At 37.7% G+C, this 18,807-nt stretch overlaps 1 protein-coding gene across 13 annotated transcripts in view; it reads left to right on the top strand.

The window, feature by feature from the left end:
* Positions 1–18,807, top strand: part of LOC117985874 (uncharacterized) — an 85,114-nt gene that overhangs the window by 48,577 nt on the left and 17,730 nt on the right. For 9 of the 13 annotated variants that reach the window (XM_034972672.2, XM_034972671.2, XM_034972674.2 and 6 more), the window contains 3 exons: positions 4,599–4,755; positions 5,595–5,841; positions 15,810–15,902. In XM_034972672.2, the coding sequence (XP_034828563.1) occupies positions 4,599–4,755; positions 5,595–5,841; positions 15,810–15,902 (497 nt within the window). Of the gene's footprint in view, positions 1–4,598; positions 4,756–5,594; positions 5,842–15,809; positions 15,903–17,570; positions 17,959–18,807 lie in introns of those variants that run through there. The other 4 variants (XM_034972673.2, XM_069501172.1, XM_034972678.2 and 1 more) reach the window with 3 other exon arrangements.

Raw genomic sequence — 18,807 nt, 5'->3', positions numbered from 1 at the left:
ATGTACATAAATTTTATAAACGTGAAGGTGGAAAGGATAATGGATGAGCGAAACGCTATCGTTGCTATCGTTGTCTTATCCTACCTAACTGAGAAACAAAATATATTTTTTCTTCCCAGGACTAAACCGGATAAAACAATTGTTAACGATATAAGTACTTATTTTTATATAGAAGAAATAAACTACAGTGGCACAGGCAACGACCTTCGCTTCCGGGCTTCATGGTCAAATTGCCGTCAGTGCATTGTTCGTTGGATGTTGCAAAAATAACTGTGAAATATCGTCAATATGGCTAATTTCACAACTTCATTGGCTAAGCCTTATCGGATAGTCTTTACGATTTAAGTAGATACAATAATAAACTCAGATGTTTGCCAGTGGATTACTGGATTGTACAAATTCATTTGAAGGAAGAAGGAGTAGGAGTTGGAAATTGTTGATGTAATAAATATTATCTATTATATTTACGACCTGCCTGATAGTCCTCCATAATGTTCACAAATGCCTGCCAATTCGCAATTGGACAGCGTGGTGGATTGGCTTACTCATTTTAAGAGTAGATCGGTACGCAATAGTGGGTTGAGGTGATCGGGTGATCATACCACAGGTACCAATAGTTAAACTACTGTAGGATCAGTTCATTCAATCGTTTTTTTTATATTGTGTCCAGGCTTCCATCTCTTTTAACTGTAATACACAAGTTTCTGTTTAAAAGCATTGCTGTCATTATAGATATGATGCGTCGAATTTACCCAAAACAATTATTTTCTTCGATTGTGATCAATTTGAATTTGAAAAATAATACTTCTTATGAAATGGGCCAAAACGAAATGTCTGCATTGGAAATATCTTGACACGAATAGCAGTTTCTTTTGAGCTTAACACGGATAACACATACATTAAAGCATTTGCCGATGCCACTGTGATGAAATAAAATGGGTACAACGGATTGGATCACGATTATTTGGCATTTTGCCATAGTTTTAATGGAAATATAAAAAGAGACTGAAAAACAAATACCTAAGTACAGAATTAGTAAACAAAGTTTGTACTTATTGCGATTTTTCACCCTAATTACTCAATATTAATATGATTATTTGAATTTTTTTAAATATATTTCTTGTAAAACTTGGTTACATTTATCAATAAACGTAACGTTAACATTTTAAAATAGGCAAACTCCAATTCCAATCCAAAATTGAGGGAACAAGTTTGAGAGCCTCAATAGCTCAACGGGTAAAGGAGTGGACTGAAAACCGAAAGGTCGACGGTTCAAACCCCGCCCGTTGCACTATTGACGTACCTACTCCTAGCACAAGCCTGACGCTTAGTTGGAGAGGAAAGGGGAATATTAGTCATTTAACATGGCTAATATTCTTTAAAAAAAAAAAAAAAGTAGCTAGGTGATAAAAGACTCATTTCAAAATTAGGAAGACACTTCAATTATTTACAGAGTGATAAAAATCTTTCGAAAGATAGAGAGTAGATACGTTTCATTCGTTATTAACACTCTAAAATGATGATTGTAAACACTTCTCGCCTATGTAGTCGCTGATCGTTCCTCCCTGGGTTGGAGACAATATGAAGAGAAACCTTCAGCTTTTATAAAATAACGAAGGTCTGGCACGCGCTGACTCTTAGTGCATATGTATTTATTCTTGTGACATTTGTTTATGTTACGTAGGTAGTATTATTTACTGTGAATAAGTGCATAAGGCATTTGCTATTTCTTAGATGCCATACCTTGGAGTTTCTAAAGATGTTGTACCTATGCCATTTGCATCTGTTCACGGTCAATGTTGGAGCGCAGTTGTACAGAATGCTCCAGGATGTGCATGCCCTGTTTCTCGGACGCATAAATTGAAGAAATGGACTAATGCAGCGTGTCCGCCCACCCTAGGCACTAGGCAGGCGTCTGCATGCCCGAGGCTATGGAATGCCTGGACCGAGCTCTCACGTAGCCGTTTATATCGCCATTTATTATGTCTGTATTGTCTATCACACTTGTTTTTCTCTTGTTTTATCTAGTCGCTAGCTGACACCCGAGACTTTGTTGGCGAGGTTTTAGGTTTATAAAAATCCCGTGGGGAATCTTTTATTTAACGGGATAAAAATTTCGTAGTTATGTCCGAATCCAGAACACAAGATATAAACCTCTATGCCAAAATTTATCAAGATCGTTTCAGCGGTTGATTAGTGAAAAGTTAACAGGACAAACAGATAGATAGATACACAGAGTAGGTACATACACATTGTATTTAGGTAGAATATTTACCTAAACCATTTCAACTTGATAAACAAGAAATTCCTTGTTCACATAATAATGACGCGAGCGATGTTATTTCTATTTTACCTTTTGTTATTATATGTAATTAGCTTGACATTGATAATATGCCGAGTCTATCAATTAGGTTAATCCGAGTTACTGACTTAACAATAGTTAACATTTGTCAAGTGAATGATCAGCTTAATGCCTAATTTCACCGAGCAAATTAATCATGGTTTACATTCATTGTATCTCTTTTTTGAAAATCGCGTATGTCATCTGCTAAAAAGGGATAGCATTAAAATGTTTAACTAAATGGGGGTTAAGTGCTTGGTGAAATTGATTGATCAACAATTAGTACGTAAACACAGACTTACTCTTGGTAAATAGGCATACAATATTAATTAACTACACGCTTGAGATATGATGAGTTATGTTGTCAATAGGTAAACATACCAAGGTACTATCGATCCGTTAATAGGCAAATGATTATTGAGCAATATAGGACCTTGTTGAGCTCTTTTAAATGTTTGAGTCGGTTTTTATGGTAACGAATAACAATCGAATGCCATATCCAACTCACGTATAGTACCAAATCCTGGATTATTATGCATTCGTGTTTATTCCAAACAAAATAAAGAGACCATTAAACTGACTCTGCAGTTCTACGAATAAACATTTACGTCAATCATAAAATATTATAAATGCGTAAGAGTGTCTGTTTGTCTTTCAGTTACTTTTCTACGGCCCGTCCGCGAAACTGATTTTGAGGTTTGGTTAAGAGACAGCATACTACCCGAGATGTGTTAGTGTTTTATATTAGAAAATTTAAAAAAATCCACGGGATTTTTAAAAACTTACATCCCCGCGGTTGTAGTCTTGGCCATTATATAGTATTAATTAAAGGCACACCACGATAACCTGATAGGAATTGATGATATTATGTGGCCTAAGATGGGACGCGTTTGCCTAGAAGGTGCCTATTCACTCTTGTTTTAAAGATACCCGGATTACTATAATTGATAGAAATTAGAAAACACTGATCTCGGAATAGTATTACAAACCCTAGCCATGCATATAAGGAACAATGACGCAAAGCGTTTCGTTCACGTAGAAGGAATGTCGACGACATTTGTGTATAGATGGGACAGCAGCTGTGCTTTTTGTCATTCAGGAAATTAAAGCTACGGTAGGTACTGCTCCAATTCCCTGAATGACAAAAGCTTATACCTATCTTTTCCAATAAGACGCAACTTGGATTTAACGAACATGAATAATTTTAACGCGAGTATACCAAGTTTTCTTGAAGCGCGTATATCCTAACCCTGTGATTCAAGCTTACGTCTATGTTTTGTTTGTTTAGGCGCTTTTTAAAGCCTGGTTGATGAGAATATCAGTAGATAATATCAGTTTTAATGGTAGACAAGTACGGACGCGGTTTGTTTAGCAAGGCAAAAACAATAGTGAGGCCATTGGTAGTTGTTCTCGCGATATATCAGGCTGAGTCACACTTGCGTCACATGGTTTCCTAACTTGCTTCCATTAGCGAGTTCACTGATCACCTTACATTGTGTGACGATTATTGACCCCGAAAATACAAATGCAAATTACAATATCAAGTCACAATGCAATGGTTCGTACGACATTCAAGATCTTCAAAAAGTATTCTCGAATGTGTTGCTTGAGCTCCATAATATAATTTTCCTCGACCCTTGGATGTGCATCAACCTTCCATAAATGGCATGTGGTATGTCACCTCACCCACGCTTTATCTGCAGAGGACGGGAATTTTACGTTCCAGAAATCTTTTACAACATACTATAATGTTATACTAGATGAAGCCCGCGGCTTCACCCGTGTGCATTGAGGGTTTTTAAGAATCCCGTGGGAACTCTTTGATTTTCTGAGTTTTCTCCCCGGGATGCAAGCTATCCGTGTACCGTGTTTCGTCAAAATGGGTTGAACGGATGGGCCGTGAAAAGCTAGTAGACAGACAGACATACTTTCGCATTTATAATATTGGTATGGATAGAATATAGTACAGTATAATAGTATGGCATATTACTATGGATTTTGTAATGAAATAAGTAAAGAATTTAACAATTTTAATTTTACTTCAGATTTTTTATTATTTACAGTTTTTAACATTGTAAAAGTTCGTATTTGAGTATGTCTGGTTACTTAAAATTTGAACTACTTATTTTACTGTGCGGACATCGCCATCCATTGTTTCCGCAACAGTTAGCTAGTTCCGTGATGGGTTGATTGACAAGTTGCGTTCCGTGAATATTTTCGGACTAGTTGAGTGACAGGCCTTGTTTCCGTGTTCCAGGGCCACCGCCACGGCTGGGGCTGAAGGCGGCGAGCCCCGGCGTCACCGACGAGGACTGCAACAGCAACACCAGCCTCGCCGGAAGCCTCCACTCGACGCACGATGAGCTCGACGCTCACTGCGATAACTCCGGATACTTATGGCTCCTGGATTATAAGTAAGTTACATCCAAATTATTTTTTACTAGCTGATGCCCGCGACTTGGTCCGCGTGGATTTAGGTTCTTAAATAGCTGATGCCCGCGACTTCTTCCGCGTGGATTTGGGGTTTTAAATAGCTGATGCCAGTGACTTCGTCCGCATGGATTTGAGGTTTTAAATGGCTGACGGCCGCGACTTCGTCCGCGTGGATTTGGGTTTTTAAAAAACCCGTGGGAACTTTTCGATTTTCCGGAATAAAAAGTAGCCTATGTCACTCTCCAGGTCTTTAACTACCCATGCGAAAGATCACGTTGATCCGTTGCTCCGTTTCGACGTGATTGCAGGACAAACCAATAAACCAACAAACACACTTTGACATTTATAATATGGGTAGTGAGGTAGTGATTTAACGAGAATTCTAACCTACCCGCCAAATTTCATGATTCTAGGTCAACGGGAAGTACGTACCCTATAGGTTTTCTTGATAGACACTGCAGACAGACAGACAATAAAGTGATCCTATATAATGGTTCCTTTTTCCTTTCGAGGTACAGAAACCCTAAAAATATGTAGGTACAATTATTAACTTTGATCTTGAACTTTAAACAAAAACGATAAGAGGTTCGAAATCTGGGAGTAAAACATTAATCATAAAAAGTTATAATAAAAGGAAAATTGCTTATTCTATATATTTTAGGCAAACTCGATCCTTTGTACTTAAAGGTCAGATGTACTAACGATATTTGTTACGTAAAATGACGAAGCAAATTTCGCTCTTGTTCCACGCAAACAGCTTACTTTACCTAAATCACAATTAGTACCTATTTTAGTAACATTAAGATTGTATCTTTTCCAGTCCGATGTTTCGAGACGGTTCGTGCCACCACATCTCAGTACTGTCCTCGGTGTCCGCATCCTATAAGGGCCTAAGTGACCTTACATCCCGATTCGAGTTCGCTTCGCGATACAAGGACATCGCCCGGGATCTGGACGCCAACCTCGCTGAAGCTGATATGGAGAGCTTCAAGACTGAAGACATTCACGCTCTCTTGATGAACGCCGACTTGCCACACGATGCCATTATTGATGATATAACACACGACGTGAGTAAATCTTTATTGATGTTAGAGAAACGATTCGTGATGATAATAATTTATAGCAATGGGTGTCATTAAAAAAATGAGGCCACACCTATTATATTATACGATCTGACCAGTGGGACATATTGGCAGTTATACAATGCTAACTAGGGTTGCCGCTTACATAGGTAATTTAAACCATTTGAAATGCAGAATCACATCTCGGGAACTAAAAAGACTTATCTAAAGAAAGTAAGCCAAAATCCAAACTTGATTGATGTGTTTATAAATTTAAATTTTTAGTTTGTCCCTTTCTACTCAAATACTCAAAAAATCTATTTCAAACAATGAAAATGGTCATCTGAAATCATTTTATGACCCAAGGATCTAAAGATGCGAAAACATGATAAGATAAATAAAGCATGAGGTTTAAATTTAGCCTACAATATCGATCAATCGGCCTATTATGACATTATCTGAATACAAACTGAGATGCCTCACGAGAATTTGGTTAGGTACATAAGTCCTTGGCATTTGACGTAGGCACTCGGAGCCTTAAGTGAATAATTATCGTGGCATCCTGGCTATGCTTCAGAGGACCTAATTATTTCTTATTATCGCTGTAAACTTTATTACTATCGTTACAGAATAGTTTGCGATCTCTAGTGTCATAACTCTATGGCGATCTCCAAAGAATATCTTTTAAAATTAACCGTTAAACTTTTTCCTGTCTCACCTAAAACTTCCTTGGAATTTTAATAGTTTCTCAACAGCTAGCACCATTGCGTGATAATCACGAGGACCTAAAAGGCATCTGAGGAAACGTTATGCAGTGTAAGGCGTTCGTGTTTTCACATTTTCACTTCGGCTTTGCCATATGCAATAACTTTACGTAACTTACGTACGGGCATGTAGCTACGGGCGTTTCAAAATAATAACACACGGCAATTAGATATTATTGCTCATGGTTGTTACCTAGGTACATGTTTTTTCTAGTAAAACTAAAAGTAATGTTGAAATATTTAGTTTTCTGATGATAGGTAAGTTGTACGTAACTCGTAAGTGCCTATACAAAAAAAACTTGTACAACAAAAGTAAGAATTTTCTATTGCGATAATAAACTATGAGCTCTCTGAGTTGAAAGCAAAGATGACTATGCGGTTAAATATTTCTGCTGGCTATAAATTTATGCTTGCCTGCTTGCTTTGCGATAAGACCTCCCTTAAAGGTCCCTACTGAGAGTGTAGGTGCTTTAAACTTGTAGTTTCTCTAGAAAGGATAAATATTTATTTTATATTCTGAAACCTGCCATTGCTGCCAGTTTTCGAAATAAAACGGTAATTCTTTCAAAAGATAAGTCGCTAGCTATTAAACTGCGCGTTAAGTTACTACCAAGTAAAACTTGTGGAAAATCACGTATGGACCGAAAGGTAGTCAGTCGTCTTTATTATAAGGAAGTGGAAGCGAGTGTAGTGGAGAATCAGTCATTTATTGAGAGGTAACATGATAATTTACACGTCACTTATGACAATCTGACTGGTTTACAGTACGCGGCCGAAAGTAATGTACATCGGCCTTTAGAATGACGTTTCGGCTTTGTAGAGCGTTGTCTCTGTCACTCATTTGCCATATTCTCTAAAGGTCGATGTACATTACTTTCGGCCGCGTACTGTACTCATGTCTCAGCTTCAAGTACATTAAACGTAAGAGGTCAGAACATGCACGCAATTATAAAAATATTGCAATTATCATAGCCGTGGTAGGCTAATCTTAAATGCGAATACTTACCTACCAAAGAAGAGGTTACAGAATAATTTTCATAAAACGATAGGGAGTTGTTCTTATTTAGGCACCATTTAAGTAATTTGTTTTTCTAAGTCTTATCACTTTCCCCTATAAGGGATCTCCTCCCTCTAAGCCAAGGGAAGTTTTAGCAGCGGAACTATGCTTATTAGAAACACAGATCTGTACAAACTTAGACTTGTAAAATTTTCATACTCTTCGTAATTCTTTTTATATTTTCAATATTTACTAACAGACATTATCATACGCAAATCTGATATCAAATTGTGTGATTAATTTTCCATCTACCTACTATATAGTGAGTTTGTCATTTTGGCGGTAGTTTTTTTACGAGACAGTATCTTTAGCTACCTGCTTCGTGTCATCTTCACTTAAAGGTACAAGTCAGAGATGGGCTGCAGATCGCAAACTGCAAGGGACACCACTGGCACTGGTTTCTATAAATCTATCAGTATAGTATGCAGTCTGCGGCCGCGGCTGTAGGCCACAGTGTTGCCGCGCTCGGATTCAATTTCATACAGATTCATAGAAACCAGTGGTGTCGCTTGCAGTTGCGGTCTGCAGCCCATCTCGGACTTGTACCTTTAGGAACGTATTGTGCATCCGGGTCCTTTGTTTATCATTAAGAAAACCTACTATGTCCACTAGACTAGCACCATATTCCATGAACCACATATATTATTAGTTGGTCATTTAGTAGTCTTATGAAATTTGTTATGTAAGAACTTAATGTCTATAATATGCCGTAACAAACGATTTCTTAAATTTGATTATAAAACCATGAAGCGTGAGTAGATATAGACCTAGTTTAAAGATATTTATTTAAATACAACCAATTTTTAAATATTTTATCGATAAAACTTTATTACGACTCTATAAGATAAGACCTAGTTAATATAATATTCACTAACCGTGACTCAATTTGCTGTTACAATAGTTCTGCACTATTTTATAATTATTTTTTTCAAAAAAAAAATCCCGACCGCAATACCTACCTAGCACTAAAAATTAAAAAATATTTTACTATCTAAGGACGGAAATAGATACCTCCTAAAGTATATCTAATTAATTATGTATGTTTAACTAATGTATGTTTGTAATAGTGAATCTATTTTTTTAGGAACTGGCTTGTATTTCTAAGAATCTATGAGTTATTGAGCAATATTTTTATCAGAAACTCATACTTTCTTAAATATTTTCACACGGAGGCCAGGTGTTTTGTAATTAGGACGTAAGATCGTATCCAATCTCGATAGCAAACATAAAAATGTTTACTTTGGCATGTCACGAATTCTTTGCCCAAGCGCGAGCGGCGTGGTGCAACGAGTCCATAAAAGGATATTTGGAGGATTTGAGTCATAAACAACGAAGGTAAACATATCTTGAGAACCACTATAAGTATGTAAATACATTAAGCACTATCCATACTAATATTATAAATGCGAAAGTGTGTCTGTCTGTCTGTCTGCTAGCTTTTCACGGTTCATCCTTTAAAACGATTTTAACGAAGTTTGGTATAGAGATAGCTTACATCCCGGGGAAGGACATGAGCTACTTTTTATCCCGGAAAATCAAAGAGTTCCCACGGGATTAAAAAAAACCTAAATCCACGCGGATGAAGTCGCGGGCATCAGCTAGTATATTATTTAAAGTTGATATCCATACTAATATTATAAATCGCGAAAGTGTATGTAACATCCAGTGCCTACACAAATGCGGTGATTCATTGCGTGCCGTTTGAATCGGCTACTTTCAGCATACATAAATAAAACAATAATATTCCCATACATTATGCGAGATCGAAGTTGGCCGGCCAGAGATTAGTCATGGGTGGATATAGTTTTTAGGACCTAAATGGTGACATGAAGCGGGGATATTACAGATACTTATGCTAAAATTAATAATTATAATTTGGCAGTTTTTGTTTTCTTAGCTGCTGTAGTACGGTACATAGGTGAATATAATATCGGAGAATCGGGATAGCCAAGTAAGCGAGGCGAATAATAAAAATGACGACCTCCATGGCGCAGCGAAGAATGATGACGTAGTTTTATAGGTGGGAGGTCCCAGGTTCGATTTCTGGCAGGTGCAATTTGGGTATTCATAATTTCTAAATCGTCACTAGTCTTGTCTGATGGGAGGCTATAGCCGTGGCTAGTTACCAGACTACCGGCAAAGTGGTGCCGCCAAGCGAAGTGTTCCGGTACCATGCCGTATAGAAACTGATAAGGGGTATGGGTGTAATAAAACTGTCATACCCCTTTCAAGATAGCCCGCTTCCGTCTTATACTGCATCGTATCATCACTTACCACCAGGTGAGATTGCAGGCAAGGTCTAAGAATAAAAAAAAATCGGTCAAATACGAGTCGGCCTCGCACACGAAGGATTCCGTATCATCGAACAGGAAATAATCCTTTTTTCATGACGGCCATTTAGAAATTTTCATTATTTGTGCAACAGAAATAACTTCAACTTTTTACGTATCGATATAGCCCGCTGATGGACAGACTGACGCGACGGACAGACAGTGGAGGCTTAGTAATAGGGTCCCGTTGATACCCCTTGGGTACGGAACTCTAAAAAAGTGTAGGCAAACGATATAAAATAAGAGATATATGTGGTACACGTTGGTACATAATCCGAAAAATGTTGCCAAAAATCTGAGGCTTAGATTTATTAACTGAGGGTGCAGAACCCTGTAACGCATTCACACTCTCAATGCTGATCAACAAACGGTTAGCGTTCACGGTCCATCGATTGTGCCACTTTCTTGTAGCAACGTCTCAATCGTCGACAGTGACAGGTGAAAGTAATATCGCCGTTTAGATATTAGCTTGTTATCCTAAGTGATTTTTGGCGTACGCTTTTAGGAAACGTGTGTGCGCAGCAAACTAAAAATATACGTATGAAAATCGGTCAAGCTCCGTATGTACTATCAAAGTACGTATGTACAAGAAAGATCTATTTGCTTTTCCGGGATAAAAAGTAGCCTATTTCACTCTCCAGGTCTTTGACTATACCCATGCAAAAAAAACCACGTCATTCCATGCTCCGTTGCCACGTGATTAAAGAACAAACCAGCAAACCAACAAACCAATAAACCAACAAACAAACACTTTTGCATTTATAATAAGATATAGATTATAATAAGACAGAAATACACATCCTGTGGAAATTTCAGCTCTCTACCTATTACCCGCTGCCAGACAGACGGACGGACGGAAAGCGAAGTCTTAATAAATAATAATAGGGTCCCGTTGATACCGTTTGGGAACGGAACTCTAAAAAAGTGTAGGAAAACGATATAAAATAAGAGATATGTCAGTGGTACACGTTGGTATCCTAAGGTGCTAGAATGGCATCCTCGCACCTATAGTGCTCGTATCATTGCCGGACCCTCCACTAAACGACATCTAATGAGTCGCAGAGAGCCCCAGGAAAGGCGGTGCAAGGCCATGGCATGTGAAAGACCTCACAAACGACGTCGATTGGTTGAAGATGATGATAATATACAAACATTGCTATAGATTTTAAAGTTATTTGCAATAGCGAATTAGCACTGCCTTCCGCGTGCGGCACAGCATTTGCAATACTTTCACTAGTGCTTACCATCTAAAGTACCTACGCGGCAGAAAATAATGTACATCGACCTTTAGAAGGAGATGACAGAGACAATGCTCTACAAAGCCGAAATGTCATTCTAAAGGCCGATGTAAATTTTTTTCTACGTGCTGTACTTGTCGCTCACCACCCGTACAGTGACCATTTTAATTAATGCAAAATGATGCACGATACGTCGAAAACATCGTTCATTGAGGAGTTTCCTTAATTTACATTTTTATTGTTTCTGTTAGTGTTTACGTTCACGCTGTTTAACCTTGCAGTATTTACAGCTTAAAGGTTGAAACACCCACAACGCAATGACAACTATAGTACGTGACAGGTCGAGATGGCAATCGGGGTGGGAACGCCTCGCACACTCGCATAGTCCCCGCGATAACCCGGTGCGGACGAGTGCGGGCGCTGTGCGGGGCGTCCCCCCGCTTCTTACCTCGATTGCTATCTCGACCTGTCACGTATTATATACAACTGGACGTCTACTGAATGCGCGCGAACGCGTGTACTATTTGTAATATAAGGAACTCTCGGCACGTCTCACATGATACAGGAGCGTGCGACGGCGCGGCGGTGGTTGCGGCTCCTACTCGTGCCGTCAGCCGTGCTTCGCAAAGTGAACGCCTTCATACAGTTCTACAATTTCTAGGAGCCACGTTGGTTGTGTCACGTCGCGCATTGTGTGTGTCTCAAACTTAAGTTCTGATTAGTTTGTATTAATCTGTAGGATAAATCCTATTGTATAAATAAAAACAAGGAGATCCGACATCAATGCACTTCCATGTATCAAGTTAGAAATCTGTAAGAAACAGTCAACAAAAGTATTCAGATTTCACAGACTATGTCAGATTATGCGTTGATCACTCATGAAGAACTTTCTGATTAGTCACTGGCAGTCATCGTAAGATCTGGCAAATAGGACGTTTACCCCATTTGCCAGATCTTGCGATGGCCGTTAGGCGACTATATTCATCGGAGATTTCTCAACGGCCTCATCTCAACATATTCTGCTAGCAATGCCTATCACACTCTTCTAGAAACATCACAATGGGATGCAAAGACCTTACAACGGACGTTCAATGAAAACTTCTGAAAATATGGTCGGGATCACCGTTGCATCGAGGCTATTCAAACTTCACAACAGCATGCAACCATATTACAACGGACGTATAATGAAAATTTCTGAAAATATGGTCAGGATTACCTCTCTATCGAGACTCAAACTTTACAATGGCATGCATCGGCATTACAACGGACATACAAAGAAAAATTCTCAAAATATGATCACCTCCGATTAATTGATGCTTGCTCACTATTAGCTACAATGCATTGTTGCAACAAGAATACCATAAATTCAGCCAATCATAACAATTGAGGTAGTAATAATGATTGATGCAGTTTTTCCGCAATCGACCAGGTATTAGAAATATCTACCCTCATCTGTTATTTAATGGCGATAGAGTATATGCTAGATAATGTACAGATTGATACATCGCATTTGGTCCAAGATCCAGTATTAGAAATATATACCCTACTGCCTACATATTAATCTTTACTACTGGATCTTGTACCAAATGTGCAAATTGCAATGGCATGCATCGACGTTACAATAAACATACAATAAAAACTTCTGAAAATATGGTCAGGATCATTTTTGAATTTGGCATTGACACTTCTAAAATCTTAATTGATTTTTATACTTATTAAACTTATTTTCTTTTATTAAGTAACTGCTTTTATTTAACTAAAATGTAATACGACGATATAATTTTGCAAATAATGTTAATAATAATGTTGTTTATAATTTTTCAACGTTGTCGACATATTATTAGTAACCTTTGTAAAATAATATGGTATCTACTTGTAAATTCATCATCACTTTTTTAATTCCACAAAATTTGTTAGTTAAATGTAACTATTAAGTACTCAAGTGTAATGTAAATATTAAGTATTCAAGTCTTTTGATATTTTTTTCAGTTTATTTTTACCTGATAGTAATTATGTCTTATCCGATACAAGGTAGAAAACGTTAACCTGTTTTCCATTCGATAGCCTTTATTCTTACGCTGTACTCAGTTATTATGTTTTAACCTTTAAGTACGTACCCTATAAATATATTGCACATATCAGGTCAGCATTTAAATATTTCGGTGAAATAATGTGTCTATATATTAAGGTTGATTGAACTGTAGTTGGTTGTAATTGGATTAAATAAAAAATGATTCCTGTAAGAACTCCAGGTCATTCAGTGTTATGATATGATATTGGTATAGAGATATTAGGCAAAGCGGTGATATCCTAATGGTTAAGATGTCCGCCTCATATTCGGGTGGTCGGGGGGTTCGATCTTGGGCACGCACCTCTAACTTTTCGGAATTATGTCTATTTTAATGTGTAATATAAATCACTTGCTTTAACGGTGAGGGAAAACATCGTGAGGAAATCTGCATTCTGCATGCCTGAGAGTTTGCCATAATGATGTGTGAAGTCTGCTAATCCACACTTAGCCAACGTGCCTCTGTAGCTGAAGGGTTGATGTAATGAAGAACCAGCTACATATAGTGATGTTTGTTTTACACTTTACAATTGATATGTTATGTACAATACAGACGGGCTCGCGAGCTTTATATAATACAATGGTAGAAGATGTTGACGTGACGAGCGGATGATAGGGAATGTGGAATCTTGTAACGTGCGTGACCAGGAGGATTCCCCACTGCGTTCCAAATTTGAATATTGTTGTGTGGCAGCTGCGAAGTTTTCCTAATAGCTGCCAGCCAAGTAACGGTAGAGGTTGCACCTCTACATCACCCCCCTACGGAGTGAGAAACAGAAAAAAAAAATATTAAGTAAGGCAAGTATTATATACATAAGAATGAAGGAAAAGAACCCTAAAACTAGAACATGTATTGATAAAAATGAGAAGGCAAATAGGATTGAAAGTTGCCTCAATGTTGAGTCTTCTGTAGCAGTATCTGGTAATGGTGTAATACCTCAGGTCATTGTGTACACAATGACTGGGAGGCAGTACTTAAGACCAGAGAAATAAGCAGTGGACCTGTATGCCTAAGTGACACGGAAAAAAATAATTACAATAAATGAAGCGTTCGGAGTGCAAAAAGGTTGATGACGGAGGAGACGCATGATGAGCAAATCTTCTTCACGTCGAACCTTGGCAAACTCGCGTCCACACAGACCTGAAGAGAGGTTCTGAGCGCGATAAACTCAGTGAACCTGGAAAAGTGAAAAGGTCGAAGGACTTACGAACGAGATTTTTAATTTAATTTTTAATTTAATTTCAATTATGTAGCTGAAGGGTTGATGTAATGAAGAACCAGCTACATATAGTGATGTTTATTTTACACTTTACAATTGATATGTTATGTACAATACAGACGGGCTCGCGAGCTTTATATAATACAATGGTAGAAGATGTTGACGTGGCGAGCGGATGATAGGGAATGTGGAATCTTGTAACGTGCGTGACCAGGAGGATTCCCCACTGCGTTCCAAATTTGAATATTGTTGTGTGGCAGCTGCGAAGTTTTCCTAATAGCTGCCAGCCAAGTAACGGTAGAGGTTGCACCTCTACACCTCCTCATTCTGAGAGGAGACCTGTGGTCTGTAGTGAGATGGCGATAGGCTGATCATGATGATAGGTAATAAATATGCTGGTTGTAGACATTCACGTCTCTGTAAACGTGCTTACGCAAAATACAAACGTCGTGTGGTTAAGCTTGAAACTACTATTTATTGGCATCAGCTTACATATTCTACCACTATGTCGGACTAAAGTTTAGTGGTTAACCACCGCCGCGTCGTGCGTAAGAGGCAAATTCTTGAAAATCAAATGCCTGTAGGAAAACCGGTTAACGTTTTGCACACTTGTCCATTACCTGTACCTAAACCCATAATATTCACTTTATACTGAAAATGTAAATCGTTAGGTACGTGTATTTGAATTCCTAATCTTCGGCATCAATTGACTATGAAACTATTCTGCTCATAAGTACCTAAGCTCTAAAATTGTCATAAAATGTCTGATCTGAGAGTGAGAAGGATTTAATCACGTTGGATTCATCTGTTTGAATGTTTCTATAGGCATCTCTATAAAATTAACTTTTTCTTCAAAAAATTCATCTATATAAAATTAACTTATTCTTCAAAAAAATAATATATATTGGTATTTGGAATCCATTATTTATTTACTCACGTATAAGTATTTTGTTATTGTAAACTTACGATAATTTATTGTTTCTATTCTATTTATTGTTAATTTTCTTCCTTAACATGTTTATTTTTCAGTTCTGTACTAATTACATGGTGGATACGGTTTCATTTAGGGATGATTTATGCTAGACCGTGCCAGACCCGAGCCTTGTCGCGTCCGAGGTATTTGTATGTCACATCAGACTGTGCCGTGGCAGAGTCATCCGAGCTTCGTCCATGTTACTTTTCTTCATACACAATTGCAATCCGTGAATCGTCAGCGCGTCGCGGACATGCCTCGGACTTGCCACGGCTCGGGCTCGATACGGTCTAGCATAAATCATCCCCTATTGGTGTATTGCAGAGTAACCCCCAAGGCGAGATGTTTGCGAGCATATCGAGCTCTCTATTGGAAAAGTTTCGGTTCGACAGTTCAATGAGTGGCAGTAGTTTGCAGGTTCGCGAAGCTTTGCTCTCAATGTCTCATTTCTATCACTTGATTGGATTCATTAAACGCTGTCATGATCATATCCGCACCACATACACAATTAGTAATAGTATGCTGCTCTAATTGCTACATGGCCTAATTTGTAATAATTGAAATTAACAGCTAGCACGCCATCTAGCGGCAGCTTCACAAATCTATATATTTAGTTCTTCTCGATCATAAGAGATGTCGCATTTAGGACTGATTTTCGGTCGCCAATTATTCTTTATAATAAAGTAAGACGTTTTTGACATTTTTGTGTAAGATTTGTAGCTAAACCTGTTGTCGAAAAGTCTTTATTTCTTAGACAAAACTATTTAGCAATTTTTTTTATGACTAAGTAGGTACCTGAATAATGAATATGTAGGTACCCAGTTAATTTGGGTTTAATGATTACCTATTTATTAAAATTAAACTTCTTCATTACTTTTTTATTTTATTTATTTATTTATTTTATACTTTATTGCACACAACACAAAGTAAACATTGAAAAAACACAATACAGGATCTTAATCTAATAGCTGTAGCATGCAAAGGCGGCCTTATCGCTAAAGCGATCTTTTTTATTAGTTTCTAAAATTTTCTAAAGTCTTACTTTTGATAGTATTATTAGAATAGTATAATTAACGTTCTACGAAGACGCCTAATGTAGACTCAGTCATACAAATAGAAGGAAAGTCCAAAGTACTTCGCTCGCATTCAAACAAGACTTCCTATACAGTGCCCCCATATGCCCATAGTACGTCGATCCCACGGGATGTGAGTAGTAAAGATAAAATAAGACCGCTATTAATGTGTGCGTGAACCGTTCACACCGAGTTGCGTCAATCATTTTAACTACTCTTTATTCCCCAGCACATACAGTCATTCCCTTCCCTCCAAACCCTTGCATGTGTGAGTGTGCTATATTTATTTCCTCAACTGTCGGGCGTTGGACATGCGGTGGCCATGTGTGAGTTGCCAATGAAGTCAATCTAATAGTCATATGCTCTCAAAGTCTGAGTTACTGAAACATTGACTTAGGTAGGTAGGTAGTTCAATTTACTTTTCACGCAATTGCATTGTGTAAAAATTTGTAACCTGTCAAATCAGTTTCGAAAATTAACAAGCCCTGACCAAAATGCCTATAACATCTTACCCGTTCCCATTTATAAACGATACACGAACACGGGCACGGATTTTAATCGGATGTTCTAGTGGCAGTACATTTTAGCATAAAATCGGTTTCAGACAAGTGTGAATATCTTAATATAAAATGATCTGCCTGCCACTGGAGCATCCGATTAGAATCCGGGCCCGACAAACGACAAGTGGAAACAGGGGGCTAGTATGAAGAACAAAAACATCAATAACATTTATATATCGCTGATGAAGAAGTCTGCCAATCCGCACTTGGCCAGCGTGGTAGACTATGGCCAAAACCCTTCTCACTCTTAGAGGAGACCTGTGCTCTGTAGTGAGCACAGAGTGATGGGTTGATCATGATGATGATCTAGCAAAACATAACCCTGAAAGTTGTCTTGGTAATTAGGTTGTAACTTAATTGTTGTTATTGTGCACAAGTAATCTCATTTATCGCTTGCGATTTGCTGCAGTAGTCTCGTCTTATGTTCCGCGGTGGTTTTATTAATTTACACTAGTTAATGGAAACTTTGAGAAGCACTAGCAGTGGCTAATATTAAAATTAATATCCCCACTGCCCCAGTAGCGCCCAGGGCTTTCGGTAGTACTGTACTCTCAAGTATATTGCAATGAAGGCTATAATATGTTATTTTACAAATAAGGTCAAATCGGGCATTTTACAAGACATAATAAATAATTGTGTGTGCGTAAGATAGTATTAAGGGACAGTGACAGTGCTTAAAGTGAAGTTAATAAGTTAAATTTTATCTACCCACCTACTAAAAAGACATTTCTTTTCGGTCAGCTAATTTAGTGCTTTGAGACTTTTTATTAGTGACTAGAAGAAAAATTTAAAATGGGTGTAACCGAATATGATTGGGATTCCCGCATTGGGTACTATTCAGTAAGTAGTTAGTTATAGCATTGCAAAATCTTTAAAGTTAAACCTAAGTTTTCAATATGCCACTGTTTTCTTGCGGACACCGCCAATTCTATTTAGCGCTTTGATAGTATCATGATAGGTACAGGAATACCTAACTCTGCAATGACACTTTATCACAATCTTGAATTCTTACATTTATTATTTATGTATTTTATGTTTTACTAGCTTATGCTCGTGACTTCGTCCGCGTGGACTACGCAAATTTCAAACCCCTGTTTTACCCCATTAGGGGTCGAATTTTCAAAAACCCTTTCTTAGTGAACGTCTACGTCATATAATAGCTATCTGCATGCCAAACATTAGCACGATCCGTCCAGTAGCTTGTGCTGTACGTTGATAGATCAGTCAGTCAGTCAGTCAGTCAACTTTTTCTTTTATATAGGTATTTAGATGAATGCAAAGAGCTTTTAATTAGGTACGTTACATATGTACTAACCAAATCACTGTTAATTATTTTGTTTATATATTATTATGTACTTAGCTAACAAATTACACGATTCGTAGGTAAACATCATTAGAAAATGATGAAACTATCTGTTGCTCGTACCTACCTACTTTCATTTGGCTAAATATCTTTATATATATAAAAATGAATCGCTGAATGCGTTGCTGATCGCAAATCTCGAGAACGGCATATAATATTCCTTGAAGTACGAGGATGGTTCTTACGGAGAGAAAAATAATAATAAAAAATTCATTCGACTGTTAGGCGGTACGAAGTTCGCCGGGGTTGCTAGTAATAAATAATTATAGATACCTACCTAGGTAGTCATAGAGGGTTTTGTAGAAAAATCATATCACTGTTGTGAG

This window comes from Maniola hyperantus, chromosome 10 (genome assembly GCF_902806685.2).
Source record: "Maniola hyperantus chromosome 10, iAphHyp1.2, whole genome shotgun sequence".
Lineage (NCBI taxonomy): Eukaryota > Metazoa > Arthropoda > Insecta > Lepidoptera > Nymphalidae > Maniola > Maniola hyperantus.
This window is presented reverse-complemented; position numbering and strand designations above follow the sequence as displayed.